Source organism: Anoplopoma fimbria, chromosome 6, assembly GCF_027596085.1.
Source record: "Anoplopoma fimbria isolate UVic2021 breed Golden Eagle Sablefish chromosome 6, Afim_UVic_2022, whole genome shotgun sequence".
NCBI classification, from domain to species: domain Eukaryota; kingdom Metazoa; phylum Chordata; class Actinopteri; order Perciformes; family Anoplopomatidae; genus Anoplopoma; species Anoplopoma fimbria.
This window is the reverse complement of record NC_072454.1, coordinates 10,522,346-10,546,470: the sequence shown is the minus strand read 5'-3', so window position 1 is coordinate 10,546,470 and position 24,125 is coordinate 10,522,346. Positions and strand designations below refer to the sequence as shown.

The following is a 24,125-nucleotide window of genomic DNA, read 5'->3' as shown; positions in this document are numbered from 1 at the left end:
GATTCACCAAGGATGGTTCTCGCAAATTGCATTGAAACCATTCAATGGTTGTATCACAAGGAAAAGTAAGAAGATAACCAAAGTCAGGATTCATCCTTCGGAGCTGTGTGTATAAGCCATTTTGGCAATTCATCAAATAGTTGCTGAGATTTATCAGTCTGCACCAAAGTGGTGGACCAACTTACCAACATCACTTTTGCCACGCAACTAAGAACTGCAACATCATCTGATGTGATGTCATTGGCTTGGATGACTGTGCTTAATGCCTTTAAAGCAAAAGCATATTTCTAGTGCTGGTATCCCAATGGCCCCAGATATAATTCACGTTTTCTTTAAGCAGGTGCAATCGGGATTTGTGAGGCAACTTCTGATTCCTTGTAAGCCCTTGTTAATGCATGTTTGTGGTTGAATGCAATGATCTTACTTGTTCCGATCCCCATGTGTTTGCTGCATACACTAGGAAGAAACTCATGAATAATTGAAATAAAAGATAAAAGTGTCTGTTTACGTCTTTGGCTGTTTAATAAGCTATTGCAACCATGTCTCTTTCACCTACAGTGTAGGGATCCCCTGTGGATCTGAGGAAAGCATTTGACAGTGCACACTTCTCTCACCTCATAGACTTAGGAGAACTCAGGAGAGATTGGGAAATCAACCAGAAGAAACAGAATAGTGTTTGTGTTTGAACATTCACCTTCCATCTTTAATGCAACATCTGCTGTTTTGCCATTCACACATTTTCACATTCAAAAGCCTTCATTCAAATACACAATTCCCCAGTTTCCACAGTGTATGACCACTTTACAGTCTCTGCATGTACAGTTTGTCCTCAAGGATCCAACCATGATGAATGGTTAAGCTTACAGTCATCGGCAAGCTGTGAGGGCTTTTTTTTTTGCATAAATCTGGACACTCCCCTCACAGCCTTTGGCAGGTCAGTGAGCGACGTAGTAGAGAAGAGATTAAGCAAAATCTGTGGAGGGAGGGATTTTCCCTAATTGTCAACTCTGTGTTGTTCCACTCATTAAACACAGCGAGATTAAGCTGGTGTTGGGACTGAGGGGAGCTGTGGTTCGTGGCAGGTTGGATCGGCATGCATGCAGTGGGCGCAGTCAAAAGCTCGTTATAGGCCGATGAGCAGGCATGGCTGGGAGGAAAACAGACAATTAAATCAATAAGACAGCAGTCAGCAGATCACTGCGCCGGCTAACGCTAGCAGCTTTTCTCCTCCTCAGCTTCAGGTTGCTTACATAAGCAAATAATTGTTAAATTAGTGTAATATTATGACACCTCTTGCCCACTTCCAATCCGAGCCATACCCACTTCAACTTCGTTAGCGCCTCCCTGTGACGGTCCGCCATATTAAGTGCCATCCCGAACCAATTAGCAGGGAGTGGACGTGGGTTATAAAACCCTCCAACAGCAAGTCGATGCTGACTTGATAAATTGCCCTTACTGACCACATGCATGGAAAACGCTCAGTAAAAATGGTGCCGTACAACTAACCGTACATACATCTACCTGTAAACCTGTCCAACTAACAATATGTATATTGTTGTAATGAAGTTAACAACTTAATGGTTACATAGTATTTAGGATCAATATACCATATAGTCTAGAAAACGGTAGATGTGTTCATTTGTTTGATAGAAAATGAATGTTTTACACTGCACATAAATAGAGTATAACAAATATTATAAAATGTATCTATTCAATGTTGTGATCAACCCTCACGTTACATATTGAATTATTGCAGAAAATAAGCCCTGGGCAATCACCAGTTTGTGATACTTATATGTTTTGTTCAGGAAGATAATCACAAATGAATACCACGTTTTGTAGCCTCAATTAGCAATTGCCTTTTTTAATATACCTAAAAGCTTCAAATTTCACCAGAGGGTTATTTACTGAGGTATTTTAAATTGTGAACCAAAACATTAAAATCTCTCAAGCTGACATAATTTCAGGCATTTAACCAAAAAACTATTAAAATTGACTCATTGACTTCACGTCATCATCATTTATATCTACAGAACCACTGTGTTTATTAAATTGTTTATGAGAGACATGGTTCTTCATTTATCTAACGTCTACATTCTGCTTAAAGTGAACTAGATTAACTTGCCTTTGTTATATTTACTTTTCAATAATAAATTAAGATTTTATGTCCCCAACATTTTTAAGATTTTTTAGAATTGGAAATCTTGTATTCAATACAAATTTTGATACTTTTCAGGGTTATTTATCAAATCTGAAAATCGGAGCCTTTATGTTTATCTGTAAATGCTGAAACTAGACAAAGCTATGTTATTTTAACATCTGTAAAATTGTTCTGATGGCATCGATTGTTGTATGAAAAAGTTTAACAATTACAGCAAATGTTAAACTCATTTATTTTCAGTGTTGCTGTGACTTTTTGAATACGCCACTAGGAGGCCAAATAAAGAAAAAAATAATTCCTACACACAGGAGCTTTAAATATGGTCAGCTACAAAACTGAAATATAACAGAAAAAGATAAATACCTGCAAAAACCCCAATCATGGAGGAGCGAAGATCTAAACTAATCGACGTTGACTCTAACTAGCTTTATCAACTTATTCTCATGATAATGATGAAAAAACTTATTTTCACCATGATCTCTTGTATGTCAAGTTTGCATGTTGTTTGTTTTGTCTAAAGAAATGTATTTATTGAATTGCGTTAGAGTTGTACAGGACTATATACGCCATTCGCCTAAGCCAAGAAACCAAATTTAAGACGTCTGCTTAATCAATATTCCCTGTTTTCCAATGAAGTACATTTCTCTCTGTGCCTCTCTCTCTGGCTCACTGTCTCTATTACTTCCTCTCATCATTTCATTTTCTCTCTCATCTCAGTTTCTCATTAACACTGCTGCCCTCTTCGCTCCTCAAGTCGTCTGTTTCCCCCTTTGTGCACCTACAGAGCTACTTTTCTTTTCCTTTTGCTCGATTCAGCCCCCTTCAACACCTCTCATAAACAATGCGTCAGCTGTATGAAAGTAAACGGGGAGCAGGAGACATCCAATTAAAAGCACAATGCATTATTATTTCACAGCTCCCCCTCCCTGCCGTCTCCTGAAGCCCTTCAGATTATATAACAGCTCAGTGTCACCAGAGCCAGCCTGTGGAGGACGAGGGGGTCTTCGCCGATGATGCAGCTCAGCGGCTCTGGACTTTCCCCAGCAGCTTGCGTACTACCCCCTCACTCCTCCTTCTCCTCCTCCTCCTCCTCCTCCTCCTCTATCCTCTCTTTGCCATATCCACCCACCCATCCACCCACCAGCCCACCCTCTCCCTGCCTTCCTAACACACACATACACACATACACTCAATCACGAATGCACAGGGATTGCAGCAACAGCAGCAGCACAGCGAGATGGAGATCTCCACTGCGCGTGTGAGTGCCTATTCCCGGTGAGTGCAGGGACAAGACCGAATGAGTGTCTGTGATGCTTGAATGAGGTGTACAAGGGAGAAGAGAGCAGAGTAAAAGCCACAATGGGGGATATCAGTAAGGACCCGATGAGGTTTTGAAGCAATGTCTTTCTGCTTTTTTTCCCTCTCCCATCTTGATAACCTGAATCTTTGCTGGATGTGCCACAACTACTCCAGCTGTCACTGCACCGGCTGCCTCTCTCTCGGTCCTCCTGCAGCCCGTGAGAGCTGCTCCAGTGGCTGGACCGTACCCTGGCACCAACTGAATACATGGATGAACACTGGCTCTACAGGGGATCTGCGCTTTCTTGTCCTTTGCACCTCTGATCTGTTTCTCAAGGTAAGAGTTTTGCTTCCCCTTTTTTGGAGTTGCACAAATATTCAAAGGTACTGTAAAGAGAGTGGCAGATGCATCTGGTCTGCCTGTTACAATCTTAATGAAATAAAAGTAGATATCACAAGCATGTAGAAATTGTGATAAAATGTCGTTTAAGTCTTTTGGTTAGTGATGCTTGTATGCATTAGATATGGATAAATTAGGGAGGGGGGCATTTCTGCACCCAAGCATTGAAATGGTTTAATAAAAAAAAAAGGAAGACATGTCAAGGTTTTCCTTTACAATTGAAAATGAAGATGAATGATGAGGTAATTTGAATTTTATTTATACACTGATTATAATGCGTGTCTTTGCAGCCTTTGCCAGACATGCAGTATTTATCTGATGATGCAGAGGCTGATTATTGAGATCGCTGTACCTTGTGAATTTTCTGGGCTTGATAATGAAGAATATTGATGGGCACTCACTCATAGACTATTGTATATTGTGCTGTAATAGACTGCTGGAATGATGATCATTTATTGTGAAACACCTATCACATTAAGTGGCCTAGACTATATGAGAAATTCATAATCGACGAGTGGAGTGCTCCTCAAAGCAAAATTTTCATTAAAGGTGTATTCAGACTTATCATGACTAATGACATGTGTGTGATCTGGGAAGCTCCAGGGTACTGCATCATACAGAGCTGCACTTAATTTGCTCTCAGTCGCTGCCTCCCCCCCCACCTCTCTCTCGCTCTCTCTCTGTCCCTCCCTTTCTACATGTCATTCCTTGACTACTGAATTTACAGGAAACACAGACAGGGTACAGCGTAGAGGTGCCAAAAACGCTGTGGCGTGTCTATCTCAGCATCTTTTTCACTTATAAATCATCCTCTACATTACACCAGAGTCAATCATCAGAACGACCTGAGTACACATGTATGCCCAAAGCTCAACCCCTTGATTAATCAATGAACCCATCAGGGTGATGCACTACATTTGTAAGCTCTGAAGTGATTTCACCATTATTTTATTTTAGAGGAGACCCACGCTAGCAGGAAAGCAAATGTATCACACAGAAAACCAAAATGCCCCTCTGCATATCTGCCTCTCCAAACTTACTCTTCCCAAGGATCCATTTCACAGCCAGTGCTCTCATATATCTCACGGTATTGAGGGATGGAAACCTTTTAAAACATTCCGCTATTCCCCATAACAGAAAGTGCTGATAAATCTTTTAAGCCAATGTCATAAAGCAAACTTTCACAGGTGTAGCCGGCAGCCCGGATAGATACAGATAGCTCTGTAAGACTGCTGTAATAAGTTGGTATGTGTCTATGTGTGTGTGTGTGTGTGTGTGTGTGTGTGTGTGTGTGTGTGTGTGTGTGTGTGTGTGTGTGTGTGTGTGTGTGTGTGTGTGTGTGTGTGTGTGTGTGTGTGTGTGTGTGTGTGTGTGTGTTTGTGTGTGTGTGTGCGTGACTGTGGAAATCTTAAAAAAAACTGGCTGGGATTGTTTTCAAAAATTGAACAAAAGATCATTTAAAAATCTGTGACCAAACGGGCTTACGTTGTCACTGGAAGAAGAGCCTGATGGTGTGTTGAGAGAAAGATTACTGCAACGCGGAAGGTATAGGAGCTGCAACCTATACGGTACAATTGCACAGTTCTATAGGAAGAGATATGACTATCCACGCTCACAACCTTATGGATTGGACAAAGGCAGCGAGCTCGTCCTTTACATTTTGCTTAGTTGGTGCAATGTCACACGCTGGTCAAATCCCTCAAACAAAATGGATACATTGCACAGAAACAATGCATACAGTAGAATGCATCGGGGATGATGAGCTCAGCATCAAAGCATTCACCTTGTGATAAACACATGTTTTAGCACATGTTACTAAAATGATGAGCTGTAGCACATATGAACACCCTGCATTCTTGTTGCACTCAGTTTGTATTGATGGTGCAGTCGAGGTTACGTTGTTATAGGCTACTTACTTACCCATTAATGAGAGTGGCTAGACAGTGTCATCCTATGTAAACATCCTACAGATACACTTCAGTAATTATTGTGTTGATGAAGGCTGTCAAGGATGTAAGGCGATCAAAGCAAAGCCGCCTCTTTCTCTCTGCTCTGCGTTTGGGCATAAATCATGAGTCAGCAGTGTTGTAGGGCTGCTATTGCCTGGAAAAAAAACCTCCAACCTCCCTATTAACATTCTTTACAAACAACCACGCTCCTACAACATTGTGGTCATATCTAAATCAATCATGATACTGTAGTGAAAGTAGTTTTTTTACCCCCCATACATGCAGTATTTTAGTGTGATGAACTGAAGGGCAATTGGAACAGACAACGTGGTTTGCCAGGGTACATAAGGAGATTTCAGAGGATTACTTTTGCAATTTTAGAGTCAATGCATTATTCATAATCCTTTGGATAGCTGAGGCCAAATCAGGGAAGGACCTCAGGTCATTAGCAGAGATATAGCATGCCTGAGAAGAGGAGGAGGAGGAGATAGAAGACGTTGAGGCGAATGAGATTCTTGCACAACCATTTGAATATATTCATGTGTCACGTTAGCCTCTCTCTCCGTATGTGTGTATCTGACTCCCAACAAAAAGTAATTGAAGAGCTTTTCGTGATTCCCTTTGTGTGGATTACCATTTAGCTGCTTTACATGCCTTACATGACTGCATAAGAAATCGTACGAGACTTCCTGCAGATGTGATTACCTTTTCAGTGGTGAGAGACTGGTAATTCTGAGTGTGAAATAGAAGGATCTCATGTGAATCAGCCTCGAACAAATTTCTTTTTATCCAAATAACCGCTTCTGACAAACAACTTGTGCTAAAATCAAAGTGCATACTAAGCTATGTTTCAGAACAAATACCACCCCCAACAAAATCCAGCTGCTCCAAATTCCAAAACAACTGAGCGTAAATTTGTGACACAGCATACCATATTGTTGGTGTGTAATGAGATTGAGCTGGTTACTTGTTTTTTCTCATCTGGCACTGAATGCATTGTAGTGAATGAAGTGACACTAGAAGCTGTTGGCATGCTGTTTTTCTCCAGCATTAATAGGAACCAAGATGAAACCTAGTTGCCTTTTAAATATATTCCATTTCATCAACAGTTTTAGGGTTTGGTTACAGTGGACAGTTTGCAAGGTCTAACACATGGCAGAACTCCCAAGAAAAACAACCTCATGCTTTTTATTATTTGTGTGCGTGTATGTGTGTGGGCATGTCTGTGTTTGTGCACACGCTCCATAAGATGCTGGCAAATGCCTCTCTTTGAAGAGGCGACAGCAAGGCACACATACACACACACACACTACACATACTAATACACACATACAAGTGCCCATATGCTTGTATGCACTGACACCAAAAAAGAAGGAACAAACAGTTTTCCCATTATTAAAAAGTGTGTATTTTTTTCTTATCACACTGAGTTTAGTCATTACATCACTGGAGCTCGACATGCACGGCAGATGTAGATCAACTGCAGATCAGAAATTAACATTAATCTTATCATCACATGTTTTTCCTTTTACTAATTCACTTGTGAAATTGATAGTAAGGAAATGTCTCTTCAGTATAAATTTCCCCACCAGAACAATCACATTGATGGATTTACAACGTCTCCGAATGATAAAACATGATTACTTTCAGAGAAGCAGCGACACCATGAATAGCTTGCTTTTGTGTGGTAATAAATGATTCATTGGAGTTTATTTATCGCATGCTGTCTTGTCATATGAAAATGATTAACCGGCTCTTTCTGATGTTTCCTCTCAACCATATCAGACATCATTTCATTTCCTCGTGCTGCTTGATATATACTCAAGCTATGAACTGTGTTTCATCACGGATGAGACAGAAAATGCAATATTTCTCATTTGATCATATTGAGCTTAATTTGAAACTCTGCATGGGGAGTGACTACACTAGCAAGCTGCTGTATTATGAATGTCATTTTAAGGGCCTTTATGTGATCAAAGCAGGTTGTGAGTTGAAGTCTTTTTTGGAGACTTCAACTCTTTGACTCTTAAGTGAAAACTATTTCTCATTTACAAAGTTATTTCAAACCATTTGTGTACATACTCCATCACTTTGATGCTCTTATTAAAAAGTCATAACTATCAGTAATCTGTAAAAATTTAAAGTCTAAGGTCAGTTCAGTCAGCCAACTCACATTGAACAGATTTATTATGTGATCCCAGAGTATGTAGAGACTTTATAATTAGTGCCTAGGCTCTGACCTCGTCACTCCGCTCAGCACAGCAGAGATTGAGGATTGAAGATAGTAAATTTCCCCCAAGGGAGTTCAGACTCATAGCCTACAGGTGGATACAGAGTCCAACACCGTCTATTAAGTAGAGTCTAGTATGTGTGGGCCACAGAAGCTTGGTGGTCATTTCCTCATCCAGGGACATTAGACCACAAGGGGAATATATTATAAACTAAACACCTTCTATTAGTGGGCCATCTGCCCCACAGCTATTTCTCAACAAAAAAACACTTCCTGTGTTTCCAACTACTTGGAAACACAGGAAGCTTGAGTTTGGCCATGAGTGCGGTTGAGTGTACCAGTACAGAGCAGTGAACAGGAGCTCAGCAGTTTAGATGTAATTATGATATGAAGAACAGTAAAGCGAGCTGTCACATAAACCTATTTGTTTGAGCAGTTATGTTTCCCCAATTTATAGCTGAATAGGATCTGTGTGGATAAAATGTAAATGTGACTCTACTATATGCAACAAAAGCGTTTCCCATTAAGCTAAGAGACTGGCTGTAAAGCCACAGAGTGTTTAAATCACTGAAGCTCATGTGCATTGTTACACTCCAAGAAAGATTGGAGTCTACAGTGATCCAATAGGAAAGCCCCAAAAAACATGAGCCGAGGGGGAAATAAGCCACAAAAACAATTGTGCGCAGAAACACTTAATAATGAAACATGAGCATTCATTTTCACAACTACATAAATCTTTATATACATGCATCATAATTTGTAAAACAAAAGCCCAAAGAAAAACAAGGTCCGCTACTCAAAGGTATCATTCACAAGCACACCTATGGGAGAGATATAGCAGCCAGCAGCTTTAGCAGGCCCATGGTTTAATGATATTACCATTCACACAGACATCTCCTGAACCACAGAAACTCACATTAAATATGTTAGGATAATAGGTAAATAATGGATGAGGTAACGCGGTGATCTGGCATCTAGATAGTGATCACACCTCAAGTCATATCAGAACTGTGTACCAGGCAAGTGTCATAAGTCACTAAACAGAGTTTCTGAATGCTGGCAGCAGGAGCAAGGAGTGTACCACAAACTGAAGCAAATTATCAGATTGTTGGCAGGCAAGCTTATGAAAACCACTGTTCTGTACATAACTACTATTGCAATTGTTGCCAGAATTAAGAATGAGTTGTGAAGCAGAAGGACTAAGAAAACAAAAAAGTGGGCAAGGTACAGAGTTGTGAAGTGGAAGGACTTGCTTCAGGCGCCCCTGGTTCTGGAAAAAAGGAAGTTATATTAATTTCCTTCATAGACAATGTTTGGTGAGTCAAAGTTGGAGCACCTCTTAAGCTTGGATGGACAAGAAACTCTTCAGGTTGAGTCATCAGTACAAAAATAAACAACTGTGATATTAATTATCTGGTTATTAAAAAAAAGGTACCAGCTTATGTACTTAAAAACATAAATTGGATGTAAAATTGGAAGTAGTGATTGTGACATCATCCACTGGTTTGTGAACTGCCCTTTTGAATACTTGAGTTTTGCATTTTGACCGTCACCATCTTGTTTTTTTGGCTGTCGCCAGTGACGTGAGGTTGGAGCTAAGTACAACTGAAAGCTAAATAAGATATTTTTTATACAATGTTTACTGAGGTAATAAATCAAGTGAGAAGTAGGGGGATTTTCTTAAAGACTTCTGACTTCTTTTTGCAACCAGTGGAGTCGCCAACTGCTGGCTAGGAGAATGCAAGTTTTAGGCCAAAAAGCCTTTGTTTCACTTTCCAGTCGGCGCCTGATAAATACCTCCAAGGATGCATTTTCAAAAGAAACATCCAATTGCAGCTTCAGATTCTGTTATGTGTTGCAAAGTTGCATGATTAAAAGTGTTTATTAAGATAAACTTATATGCTAGTCACAATATTCAAGAAAGTCCTATGTTTCTTTTATACGCAACACTAAGGATTTTGTTTGAAAATGGAATACAGAATGGGGAAAAATAATAATTATAAGAATGTGTGTTACTAGATTTAGATGCATTTGTGCAGTTTAGTTGTAGATGAAGTTAGATTATTTTTATATTTGTTGTGTGGTGGTTTCCAAGGTTAACCTTTGACACATGTTATGTGGATCTGTGTGTATTGATAAATACTGTAACATAAGTTTAGATTTTTGATTTAGATATTGGATCACAGATTGTGTCTTTGTTAAAGGTTTTCAATATGTTCCCCGGTTATTGCTATAGTCCCAAGAATAATTTGTTATAGTATATTCATTCTGTGAATATAGATTATATTGCTTCCAAACTAGATACACTTCTTGTAAGTCGCTTTGGATAAAAGCGTCTGCTAAATGACTGTAATGTAATAAAAAAAATAACAAACATGCTCTTTTCTCTTTTACCTGTTTCAGGAAGTATGGTGAGCAAAGAAGACACCAAATGCGTTCTCTCAAATTCAGATGAATCAGATTCAGAGACAGGCCCCTCACACAGTCTAGATACACAGTCTGGACCAGAATCAGGCAAGCGACAGGTAAAGAAGAGAAACAAGGCCTTACAAGTGCGTTTTCAGGATATCTGTGAAGCTCAGAATGAGCGTAGAGGAAAACGCTCCAGATCCATTTCCTGCAAAGTGACACAGAGAAAGTATATGACAATGCCTGCCAGACGCTCTATTCCAAACGTGACCAAGAGTACTGGTGTCCAGACCTCGCCTGACCTCACTAAGAGATACAAGACTTTCCCTTTTGAGAGGAAAAAAGGACATACATTCAAACATACTGCTTTGGTGGAAGATTATAAAGGACATAACAATGGTTTTTTGAGTGATATAAAGACAGGAGGAGAGGATGGACAACCTATCGGGGAGTCCTCCAAGTACAAGGGTAAGATTGTGGGGCAGACTAAAGCATTGCTTCACCACACTGATGACAGCAGTGATGCAGAGGATTTGCTTTCCAGTGCCAACTGTGTGGATGGACCCTCCTGTCCAGACTCTTCACATTTCTCGGAAGAGTGCCATCCGGGCAGCCCTGCTTCCAAAAAAGAGACAGAATACCAGGTTTGTGGGACAAGGACCAAACACAAAGGATTACCCAAAGAAGACATGGATGCTGGCACTTCTTCAAAGCGCCAGCTGGCTAACTCAGAGTTTTCACAGAACAAGTCAAAGGGTATGGGCCCTGTTGCATGGAACTCTTTGACACAGGTGGAGTCTTTAGGAAGCCCGTCTGTGAGCTGTAAACGGAAAAAGGGTACGCAGCTAAACGAACAGCAGTCACAGACACTTCCCCATAGTGCCAAATGCTCTGTGCAGTCACAAGGGCAGTGTCGAACAAGGCATGCGTCAGCCTCCTCTAAACTCCAGCAAACAGTCGGTGGGGATGAGGGCTTTCCTCCAAGAGACACAGGAGCCCCAGGCATGAGGAGCAGCCAGCAGATAATGCCCTTATCTGGAGACAAGGATATCAAAGCACAGCTGCAGGCCATGGAAAACCTCATCAGCTCGAGCCAGGAGACCATCAAAGTCCTTCTTGGAGTTATTCAGGAGCTAGAGAAAGGTGAAGCGCAGAGAGAGGGGTGAGTAGAGTTAGCTTTACAGTGCAGACTTTAACACATGCAACCAAACATACAATGTACTTTGTACACACATGAACATATCAGTGTTCTGTCAGGAAAAAGCATAATACCTGTAACAACATGAGGGTGGTAGCTTTGGCCATTATTTTTATGGGCTATAATAACCTTGCACTTACCAAAGTAATTGCTAATAAATGTGAACACAGCATCATCAGTACAGCAATGTCAAGAAATGCGAGCAGTTGACTTGTTGAAAACACTTAAACCAGATTATTTCAACTGCTTTATTTGAAGTTAAACCCAAAGGAGAAATAACCCGAAATTATGGTAATACTCCCTAATCTCACAGGAGAACTCTGTTGGTGGCAATATGATCAAATTCTAACCAGGAAATCAGTCTTTGAACTGTGATTGGTGTTCACAATGGGCAGTTTTTGGTAATTACTTTACAGTTCACCTTTCATTTCTCTTCTAGATAAATTCAGCCATAAGGAGGGTTGTTTAAAACCTGAGTGGTTGTTGACTGCTGGGGTTTATTTCCTCTACAGGTTTCTTTTTGGCAATATCATTGTGTTCTCATATTTGAGCAATTAACTAAAGTGCGATTTTATTATGAGCAATTACAATGATGTCCTAAAGTAGAAAAATAAGACCTTAGTTGTAAACGACATGGTCCTTTAACAAGACAAAGAGTCTACATCCAGGCTAGTGAGTCTGTGAGGCATCAGTGGTTCTTTGAGCTAAACACTCACATACAGCAGAGTGCTAACATGCTCTCAATGACACTGTAACATGTTTAGCAGGTACAATGTTTTCAATCTTAGTTTAGCATGTTAGCATGCTAAACTAATAAGCACCAAAAACAAAGTACAGCTGAGTTTACCGAGAATTACATCATTTTTGCAATACCAATACCTGAGCCTTGGGTAAAGGTCGATACAGAACACCGATCTGATACCAATGCTTGAACAATAAGCTGTATGTCTCACTTTGTGTAAGGTAACATCAGGCTTGAAAAGCTTCATAAAGTACTCAAGCCATGTCCACAGCCAGACTCCTACTGCAGTGCTATTGAAATAATCCATCTCTTAAACCCATAGCAACACAAAGCAAATTGTATTTAAGTCTTCCATATCCAGTGGAGAACAAGGCACCCCAGTGTGGCTCTGTGGAATTTGGTTGTAAAGGCCCAATTAGTGCAGCCTCATAACACTTTGCCTTTCATCTCCACAAAAAATGTGCCTGCTATAGTGCTCACGCTGTGTTGTGTTCCTTCGGCATTATTAGAGAGGTGCAGTTACAGGATGCAAAGCATGCCCTCGACAGTATGTTCCCCTATTCCATTTTTGCATGGCTTGACAGTCAGATAGTCGTCTTTGAAACTACACTTTGAAATGAATCCAATCAAAAGTCTCCATGTTATCACCGGGAATAAATACATGATGTCACGTCCTTTTTATTAGCATACATACAGGGACAAAAGGATAAAGTTAACCAATTGTAAAGCAATGGAGACATTGGGCCTCATGCAAAAATAACTTGTACGAACAGTTTCATTCTTAAGTGGCTTGTACGAGTGATTCAGAAGAACTTGCCGCATTCACAAATTTTCTTGTTTTTTTTACTTTTCTCTTAGGTACAAACACAATTTAGGAGTAGTCCAGACCTGTCTCAGGAGTCATTTGCAATTAGTCTGCTGTTAATTTGTCTCTGTATGTTATATTTATTGTGAGGTCAGTGAGAAGTGTAACCATGTGTGTCATGGCTAACTTACTACTTTTGGATGTCTTAGCATGAAAGGTCCTTGGAAAAGAGCGTGCCTTTTCAAATGTAGGTTTATTCAAGTCCCTTTCCTGGGGAACATCCTCTATTTCAATGCCTGACGGTGCTACATCACCTACTATGGCTCGTATTCTTTCTTCAATCTCCATGATAGAGACTTGCCCTTGACCCTCTCCATTGTCATCGATTGCCTTGCTATGGCGAGACGTTATATTAAGCCATTTTCATATGGAACATATGGTACAAAAAAAGTCAGAGCAAGTTTGGATAAGAATACGAATGTGTTCTTGCGTGAGGCCCATTGTTCGTATGACGGCATTCATTACTTCAGTATCCCACTTCCTAATTTGGGGGGGTTTACTTGCTTTCAATATAACACAAAAGCAGTTGCATACAGACTATTAGTCATTTTTCATAATAACAATAGTCCATAGTTGAATATTTTCTCTATAGTATGTGTGTTGCATGCAACTCACGGTTAATAACTACTATAACTACAGTTGTATTATTATATTGGGATATTAGGGTCACATGCAGTTTTTGATCACAGGTTATCAGTAAAAATGTAATAATATACAGTGCTCAGGCAGAGCAGCAACCACGTAGGCAGGGGGTGTGGAATGAAGAGGGCAGGACATATTCCAGGACAGCTGACGTGGGCGGACAACACAGCACTGAATCTGTGCCAACAAACAGTCGCCTTATAGAACGTATATCGGAGGTGTAGTTGTTTTCCATGAAGCATCTATGAAGTCATACTATGTGACATTCTGTGCTTTTTAATATCGTGACACTTTAGTTGTTCACAAGCATTTTACTCTGAATGGGAAAAGGAAGTGGGGGTGTTTTTTGTGCTTAGTACACGTGGTGATTATGAATTTAGGTTAATGCGCTTTGACTATTAGAGCGGAGCTCTTTAAATTACAAAGATGTACAAGAAAAAGCCAGGCAGCAGCACAGCATGAGTGTTGGCCTTGTCTGCGCAGTGAATTACTGTCCTTGCTCACAGCTGCTCCGAGAGACTTCATTTGGGAACAGGGCAGGATGGATGAACTTGTTGACCTTGAGCTCCCATCAGCATTTTCGATCCACATGCTGTTCTGTCTCCCCCAATGAGGTCACCTCTTATGTCATGGGGAGCAGTTGAGATCCAACCCCTCCACGTAACATAGAACAGGGTGATGGGCTGCCGTGACAGTGAACAATTACATGTGCAGCTCTAACACAGCCCCTCCCTTTGTCCCCAGACCACTGCAGCCTGCCTTTGCATGCAGTGACTTATAGGGCAAATAACAATTTGTTCCCTTGCATGCTTCTGTAAATTCAAATTAAGAAATATGCATAGAATGTTCCAACAAAGCCATTGTGTATTTACTATGCCATCTTTAACATGTGTACACATAAATCTCTGTCGTGCCCCAGAGATGCCTTATGTTGGTCCTTTGTGGAGGTCTTTCAACATAACAAATTGCGACTCTTATACAGTAAAGACAACAGGCCCTCGGGGCTGTGTTCCTATGCCATAAACAGAGCAGATACAATTTGTCTTGCTGATTGCTTTTTTTTTGACTCCTTGATGTTCATTATGTCTGTGGCAAATTGAGTTGGATGAGAAATAAAAAAGATGTACAGTATAGCGCAGAATGTAACGTATTGATTTTTCACTACACATGATTCATGCAGCATTTAGTTGCTTCTTACTTCCTATTGCCCATAGAATAGAGACACAGAACACATTTTATAACTATGTCATGGCGAAGCAAGGTAATCCTGTTATGTAAAATCAGCAAGACTGCACACTTGATTAACCAAATCTGAAAGAACTGCAGGATCGGAGCCCTTGCTGCATTTTCAACTGTTAGGAATAAACATTACAGGGTAAAGACCAAGCTGGACGGATTTTTGCTGATAGCTGATGCCCACAGGTGTTGAAAAATGGAAGCTAAAGCCTGTCACTGGAGATCACACGTATCTTTTCATCTCTCTGTTCACAGGCTCACCTACCGAACAGGACAAGACACAGCAAATTGTGACACTTGTCGAAACAGCGCATGCATCATTTACAGGTGGGCCCTTTTCACAGTCATTAATGTCTGTGTCATTAATGCTGCATTAAATGCTTTTTTTCCCTGTATGATAATTTGGTTCAGTGTGAAAGGGGGGATGCTTACAAGGTGTTTGGTGCAGTGATGCTTTTCTGTGCAGAAACTGTATGGAGAGACAGTGACCTCACTAAGGCTTGACAGCTGAAAGGATACTAAAAATGTTAGAAGATAAATCATAGAATGATATAACAGGGATATAAAAAGAAGAGCCCAAAAAACTAAATGTGCAGCTAGGTTAGTATATCAGGTGTTGCACTATGGCGTGTTTTACTATAGGACAATGGATGGTAAAAAATAATGATTCTGTGGAATGTGTGGCCTCTCTGTAATAAATAAGTAATCATACAGCAGTAGGAAGTGTATTAGATAGGATAGGAAATACAGCTGAACCTGTCACGAAGTATGAGGATCTAGTTTTTCTTCACATCCCATAAAACTCAATTTTCTGTTTGGAAACAAAGGTTGTATTTACTCTCTGGATTTCTGTCAAAATACACAGTAGTTGTGTGTGGTGTAAGTGTTCTCTTGTGATCTGAACAATGGCTCAGAAGCAGGTGGGAAATCCACTAAAGCTATAACCTTGTGCCATTTGTCACTTCACTCCAACAACCTCTACTGTTGAACCCGCTTGTTACCTTGTTCTCTAAAACAAGAAACAGACAGCTGTTTTGAAAATACACTTTGTACAGTGGGACTTCTCGGTTGTTTTCAAATGGGCCTGAGTGAAAGTAGCTTAAAAAACCAAAGATGTAAACTTTGTGTACCTACTGAATATGAAAGTTTTCCATATGCTGCACGACAATAAAGATTGGTTTTAGAGCCGTCCAGCTTTATTCTGATGCCATTTTGAATGATTTTCGATGAATTTCAGATATTACCAACACCTTGAATATTATAAAGTAATGTAAATACTTACCCATCAACATTTCGTGCAAAGAAAAGGAAACTGCCCTTTCCAGGACATGTTTTTCAGGATTTTTGCTCTATGTAATATTTCTAGAAGATGCCTCCTCTCTATTGTCCCTTGACGAACACATTTTGTCAGTCTGACCCAGATTGTGGTGTGAAAACCACTGGAAATTGAAAGCTGTGTACTCATTTTGTATTAGATACAGGGGAATGAGAAAGCATTGGGCCTCACTTAATCAAGTGTCGCATGACAAGTCCTGTTGTACAGGTCATGTAGAGATAGTCTGCATTTCTCCACAGAAGGAAACAAACTGACTTTGACTTGAAATTATAATGTCTTAACCTGAATGGAATTTGAGTTTAAACATGTTGCTGAAAATAGCTAAAGCAAACAAAAAATAAACCTAATGTGATAGAAAAAGTTTCCCACAGTCCAAAGCTCCAGGGGAACCTCCTTTGTTGCAATAACATCAACATATAATCAAATGTAATCTGTTATTGCTCATTTCCAATCACTGTCCCGACCCCTTGACGGCCTTCCATCATTCTTTGCTCTAGCAATACTTTTTTTGCCAACTTAATTCATGTCAAACTGTTATTTATTTCTGTCTCTGATTAGATGATGAAGTAAAAATGTCTAATTTCTGGGTCAAGTAATACTGACTAATTTCTCCTCTCTTTTTTTTCTTAAACCTAGGACTTAAAGCTCCTTGATTACGCTTATGATCAAATGATGAACATGCAACTATCATGAACAGGTTGTGGTTTATCATGTTAAAACTTAAAGCATCTATTCAAATAAGCCTCAGGGGGGAAGTTAGAGAGATTTAGAATGGGCTCAGGTTCTTGCATGAGCCCATTGACATCCCAATACAGCTCACATTGGAGACTTGGACGACCTATTCTCCCTGATCTGGGCCGCACACTAATCAAGACCTACTGAATATGAACACCAAAACTGACTCAGTCATGGGCCTCTGGCTTGCCTCAGGAGCATGACTAAACTAAAAGTTATACTGTTGATGCATCAAAACAAGAGCTTTGGTCTGATGTAGGTCTAAATAAAAGCAGAAAAGAATATATCTCAAAAACCACAGCTGAATAACAGAGACAGAGTGCTGCACAGCGAAAGCTACTCTCACCACTGCAAGACAGGGAGCAGCTGTGTAGTCAATAACACTGGAAAACAGATTTAAGCCTCTACTGAATGATCCCGAGAATAAGATTCACCAACCGACGGATAATGGCAGATCACCACTACTGCAAGAGCTGAAAACTGACTCGACACTCAATGGAAAGGCAAAACAAACATATCATATCTCGGCAACATATTATTGAACCTGAATCTGATTCTGCTATCAGAAACACTGAACTGTCAGGAGGAAGAATGTTAAGTCCTTCTAAACCACACAACATGGTACATTCAGGTTTCATCTAACTCAGTAGCAAACATTATAGATGTAACAGCAACATCATTTGTACGACTAAAGCAATAAACCCACTGCGTAGTGAAGCAAAGAAGAAGTCCTAAAGCGCATAGCTGAGTTTCTCTTTCTTCACCTCACTGATCTTATCTTTCGCCAACTCTGGGTGCCGGTGAAGCAGCTTGGCTTAATTAACAAACTATGAACAATTTCTGATGGCAAAAGAACTGCCCCCAGTCTGTTGTCAGTAAACAAAGCATGTGGTATGGTAATAAAATCCCTTTTGAAAACACACTCTGTGGAGTACTAATAACGTGGAAGATTATAATTTCATCTGTGCTCTGTTTCATTTAATGTTGGGTTTTAAGTCAGTGAATAGAGCAAGTCTCTTGGCAAGCAGCGTAGTATACTGTTACCGTCTTATTTCTGCCAAAGCCCTTGTCGTAAATATCTTAAATTCTGCAAATAATGCTGTTTAGCATTCTTCAGCTGCACAAACCTTCCAAGACTGAATGATGTTTTCAGACAGAAAAAATAATAAGCATTACTATTACTATTTTTTTCATCTCTGCTTTTGATTTCAGATGTTCTTTTTTACTGTCACATACAATTACCTCACCTCATCACGAACATCCCAGTTATTATAATAGTCTATTAATACAGAGAGTTAAACTACTTATAGAGCAGTGGTAATTACCATGTGGGTTAAACCACTCTGTGTGACACCTTGAATAAGAGGCAGTGATGCAATTTAACGCTTAGAAAAGAAAATTGGGAGAAAAAGTTACCCCTCAAAGTTAGACAACGACTGCATTTTGCAACTGTAACCAAGATTAGCAGTCCCTGAGGTGTAGCACTTCATTTCAGAGCAGTCCAGCATCTCCAGTATGTACGATAAATTCAGGACTTGAGTAGTTGCCGAGCTCCAGTAGTCAACCTATAGGTCTTATCCAGACTTCAGCTCTGCCGTGACAGTCCCTACCCACCCTCCGGTTTGCTGCAGCATCTCATACATCACTGCAACAAATAGGGCGTACGTATGGCAAGAAAACGAGAGAGAAAGAAGTAGAGAGGCCGAATGTACTATAAATTAAGGGAATAACTGATAAATGATAAGGTCCATCACATCAGGGGAAAAAGGGATCCCATAAGGAGTCCCTTAACACATATTACAAAATAAAAATTATTCTCACCTATATCTCTAGCGGTGTCTAGTAATGCAGAATGTTTCAGGTTTATCTGCCAGTTGAAATATTTCAAAGTTGTTACTGAGAAATTGTGTGTTGGCACTAATTTTGGCAAGGTGGACAGCTCTAAATACTATGGAATATGCATGAGCCGCTGCTGGCATTGCCATGGAGAATAGGTCGCTCAGGGGCATAAATCAGAGTGGTAGCATTCAAAAATTCAAAAAGCTTCATCGTTACAGCTGAGAACATAAAACGGTGCAATAGTTGCTGAATCAACCAACGATTGACCTATACATGGCCGTAACACAGACCAATGACATCACTTGATCGGCAGGTGGATTTAGTTGCATTTTAGCTTTTAAAAGCCTTCTAAAATACCATATCTGGTTTCATAAAATCCCTAAATGAACCACACCAGAGTCCCTTTGAAACCGTGCAGAGACCCCAGGGATCATTTGACAGCTTTCTCAGCCCAAACAAACCATACTAACAGGGCAAATGAACCTGAGTTTGTTTTAACCAAACCAAACGGGTCAGGAATGAAAGTACCCTTATGAATTGAAAAAATATCTGCCTGGCTAGATAGAAGAAGTTCTTTTTTATTTTTAATATTATTATAAGTAGTAGTAGTAGTAGTAGTAGTAGTAGTAGTAGTAGTAGTAGTAGTAGTAGTATTTAAGGAACCGAAACATTCAACTCAAAGACGGAAATTTGATGATCGGACTATAATCAGGGCTGCACGGTGGTGTAGTGGTTAGCACTGTCGCCTCACAGCAAGAGGGGACAGGGTTCAATTCCCGGGCTGGACAACCTTCTGTGTGGAGTTTGCATGTTCTCCCTGTGTCAGCGTGGGTTCTCTCCAGGTTCTCCGGCTTCCTCCCACAGTCCAAAGACATGCAGCTTAGGTTAATTGAAGACTCTAAATTGCCCGTAGGTGTGGATTTGAGCGTGAATGGTTTTCTGTCTCTATATGCGACAGACTGGTGACCTGTCCAGGGTGAACCCTGCCTTCGCCCATTGACAGCTGAGATCGGCTCCAGCACCCCTGCGGATGGATGGACTATAATCATCTTCTGCTCCTCATATTCAAACAAGTAGTTTGAATATGAGTAGGTCAAACAAGATTTCAAACAAGATTTACAAGAGCATACGAAGGAAATTATATATTACACTGAGAAAACCTGGAGTGTACAGCAGGAAGCCCAGTTTAACAAACATCCTCAGATCAAAGCTTTAAATAATTTTATTCCTGTGATTCTGTGTTGAATAAAACACAGAATCACAGGAATAATTTGAAGCACAGTATACAATGTAGTTGTTTCCAATTTGGAACTAACAACGACTTTGAAAAACAGTTAAGTTCAAGGAAAGCAAGATGATGAGACGCAAAGAGCTAATTAGCACTTGTATCCCATGCTGAGATGTTGGAGCTGTGTTTTATTTTTGGTGAACAATTGTCAAGATTACCCGTTCTGTTTTGTTCTCATTAATGAGTTTGGGGTTTTTCTTTGTGCGTCTGTAAAGCAGAAGGCTATGTAACGGCAATGGCTTTCATATCTGATATACATGACGGGAAGAATTCAGCTTCTGATTTAAATCAACCTGCGGGAAGTTTCTGCTTCAACTGTTGCCTGTCAGGGGAGGGAATAACTGTCAGTCTTTAGTGATTCATTCTACTATGCCCCCTCATATTTCTGAAGATGTTACACTATACTGGGCATGAACCACTCATCTTGTCAAGTGGAGGGTTTGAACTTTGAATGGCCAAAGGGGAAATCACCAGAGGAGAAATTACTTTGCACTGAAAGGTGCCGGCAGCAGAAAGAACAGAGAAAAAGTGGCGGGCAGGTATACACTGTCAAATGAATAGAGTATGCCTTGCTAAAAAGACATCTCACAGCAGCATGAATCCCTCCCAGGAGCAACAATCATTGAATGGTGCTCAGCACACCACGACCGCAGACAAACAAACGGCTCGCCACTGATCACAGCAACAGCTACTCACACTGCATAGCTAAAGAGATGATTAATCTGCTTTGCTGAATGCCCTAGAAAAGCTTCCCTGTCTCCAGCTGCTTCAATCTGTTTTTGCACAGAGATGATCTTAGATGTAGGGCTTTTGTTTGCCGAAGCACCTGCTCCCCAGTGCCACCCGCATTGTGCAGTGCTGCCCTTGGCTTCCCACCGTGGCATTTGTCCACAGCGTACAGTAATTGCAGTGATCTGCCAAGTGATTAATTTCTTAATAATTGTTGAGGCTATTCTTTGTGGCACTGTGGTGCTGTGATTCCGCTCTGCTTTCTGTCAAGTCAACATTTTTTTAAACAGCAGTTGTAAAAAACACAGTTTTCTTCTTCTTTTTTTTACATAAAACTAAAGATGCAAATAGAGATAAAAGATGGAGGAAGTGAAACAATTGATGATATGAATAAGAGATATGTGCATCATGTTTCTTGTTTTGCAAGAAACAGCAGTTCTGTCAAGATAAAGGCTCCGGTCTCACCTAAAAAATTGAGTTTCTCACTGTCATCAGTGTTTACCTGCAGGTTTGAGTGAGCTTTTTATTTGAAATGGAAATAAGGAGAAAGAACATAAGAAAATGAAGGACGAGCAAAGCAGTGGGAAAAAAAGGTTTTGTTTTTATACAGTTTTTATGCTTGAAAATACCTTTTGATATCAATAATGAGGAGTTTCCAGCAGCCACAAACCCAGGCTCCTGCACCTTTTTGACTTCATTTCATATAAATGAGTGTATTGATTCATTGTAAGTCCAAGTCTGCCAAACTCCTATCCAGCCCTCCATTCGGTTTCTCCCCTGAAGGCTTTAATAGAGCTCTGTTCTTAACCGACACTTATCTTAAGGGTGAGGACAGTTCCCAGGATTCATTGTCACTTTGAGTATAGCATATCCTTCAGCGAACTAATTACACTGCCCATCAGAGCTTTTACCCTATCAGGCAAAGCTCTGTGCCTTAACGTCTATTTGTGTGCCTGCGGACAAGGAGAGGACTACATGTTTGACCTTGACATGTCAGATGTCATCTCTTTCGGCAGCTTCACTCCCCCTCCACCTTTAATCCTCCACAGTTTGAATGACAGAATAAAGCTTTATATATCGCAGTATTCACTGTGCTTCTAAAATGCATTGCGTTAAGTAATGTTGGAAATGTAAAAGATAAATAAAATGAGGATGAATTTAAAATGCCCAAAACCAAAAAAGCAACAGAACATTTTACTATCAGGTACGGTTGTCACTTTGGCAGGAAAATAGCAGATGATTAATTCTCCTTTATTTCCATTCGGATGCTACCACAATTTATTGCATACCCCAGGAATAAATACATTAACAGAGCCCTACAAATCAATAGCAATAAAGTGAAAAGAGATGGTGTATAAAAATGCATTTATCCTTTGCTTGAATACAGGCAGTTAATCAGGATATGCTTGGCCTCTCAGTGGTTTCATTTGGATGGGATTAAGCCCTACATTTATTCTCAGGCCTGAGAGATTTAATCAGAGAGAGAGAGTTCAACTACGGTGCCGGAATAAAATCAGACGATGACCAGCCTGGGATTATACTGGCGGATGTGGAGGTCTCATGTGAGGAGCAATCCACATTCTGGCCCTTTTTTTATGCAATTATAATATATGCAGGAAAAGCCCTTTGACTGCATCCATAAAAAAATACAGACATGATGCAAAGGAACTCTATTACTCGGAGGAGTCTGTGAAATGTGGATATGTGCCGCTAGAGATATGTGCTGCCAGGGTGTCTCTCAGTGCATTTGAACGGTTTGCCTCCCTCCCAGCCTCCATCTGGACATCAGTGGATTACTGACATAATAAAAACGAAGTCAAAAGCTGAGTCAGAAATGTTACAGCCACCAAAAACAAGCTTTTTTATTACTAACTTTGAAAACCTACAGATATCAGAAATCTACTGTCAAATCCTTGTTTTTAAAGTAAAATACTGAACTGAATTGTATAAATGATCTAAAGCTCTGCCTCTTATGCTTGTGTTGCAGTGTCGAGCTGGATTTCAAACTGCAGGAGGACAAGCTACAGACCCTGATAAAGAGACTTTGCCCCCTGGACAGCCAACAATTTCCCGCTCTCCCTTACTCCAATGAAGTATTCACATCCACCCCGAAACGCAAATCAAAGACAGAGTCCAAAAAGCATGCTCGTTGGAAACTCTGGTTCCTTTGACTGAAACATGAAGGCTTTGGAAACAGCCTTTTTTTTGCTGGGCAAATTAATACCCCTGTTATTCTCGAAATGGATGAGGGAATATTCAGATGGAGTGATCAACACAGGAGGATGGATAACGACAGAAACCAGTTCATCGGGGGTGCTGAGTTGAGACTGCACATTAAGTCAGCTGGAGGACAAAAAACATTTTAGATTCTGTCAAACCTTTTTCTGGCATGTTCGCTGAAGAGGATGGCCACACACCTGCAAAAACTAGGTGAGCTTTGGGAAACATCTATGTTTCTTAGCTGTGTAAAGAAGAATGTTTTTTTTATCTACTGGTTAAATGCAGCTCATAGTTTATATGTATGACTTTTATTACCTTCTCCAATGCAATGCACTTTTGGTCTTCTTCCCCTTAGAGCATATTGCTTGGCAACAAGAGGAGGCGCCATGTGGAGGGCCTTTTATGAGTGAAGCTATTATCTTTGAATGGACATCAGCCCCACCTCCGGCAAAGCACAAACATTTGACTATTGAGAGGAACATGCTTGAAAGACTGAAATGCCGTAAAGTAAATGGCAGTGTGTCAGCGCTGTTCTTGTGACTCGTCTATTCTCTCTTCTTCCTCATTATCTGTTAACATCCTGCTCAGTTTGTCTGTCGGACTGAACGTCTGCCTGCCTTTGTTTATAACTCCTGTCTCCTCCCTCTCTTTGTAACTCTGCCCCTTTATCTCTCTCTGTCCTTCTTTCTAACTCTCCATTTAGCTCACTGTGCAACCAACCAACTAGCCAGCCAACTTTGCCTCAGTCATCCTGTCCTTTCTGTTGGCTACAGTGTCAAGTAATGTTCAGAATTTATATTTTAGACTATATGAATCTTTTAAGCAAAGTACTGTGAAATTAAATTCA

The 24,125-nt window shown here is 40.3% G+C and overlaps 1 protein-coding gene across 1 annotated transcript; it reads left to right on the top strand.

The window, feature by feature from the left end:
• The first annotated feature begins 10,447 nt into the window (after window positions 1-10,447).
• LOC129092802 (inhibitory synaptic factor 2A-like) lies at window positions 10,448-23,229 on the top strand. The gene is made up of 3 exons (XM_054600824.1): window positions 10,448-11,610; window positions 15,387-15,458; window positions 23,046-23,229. The coding sequence occupies exons 1-3, from the start codon at window positions 10,448-10,450 to the stop codon at window positions 23,227-23,229; spliced, it is 1,419 nt and encodes a 472-aa protein (XP_054456799.1).
• Window positions 23,230-24,125: the final 896 nt, after the last annotated feature.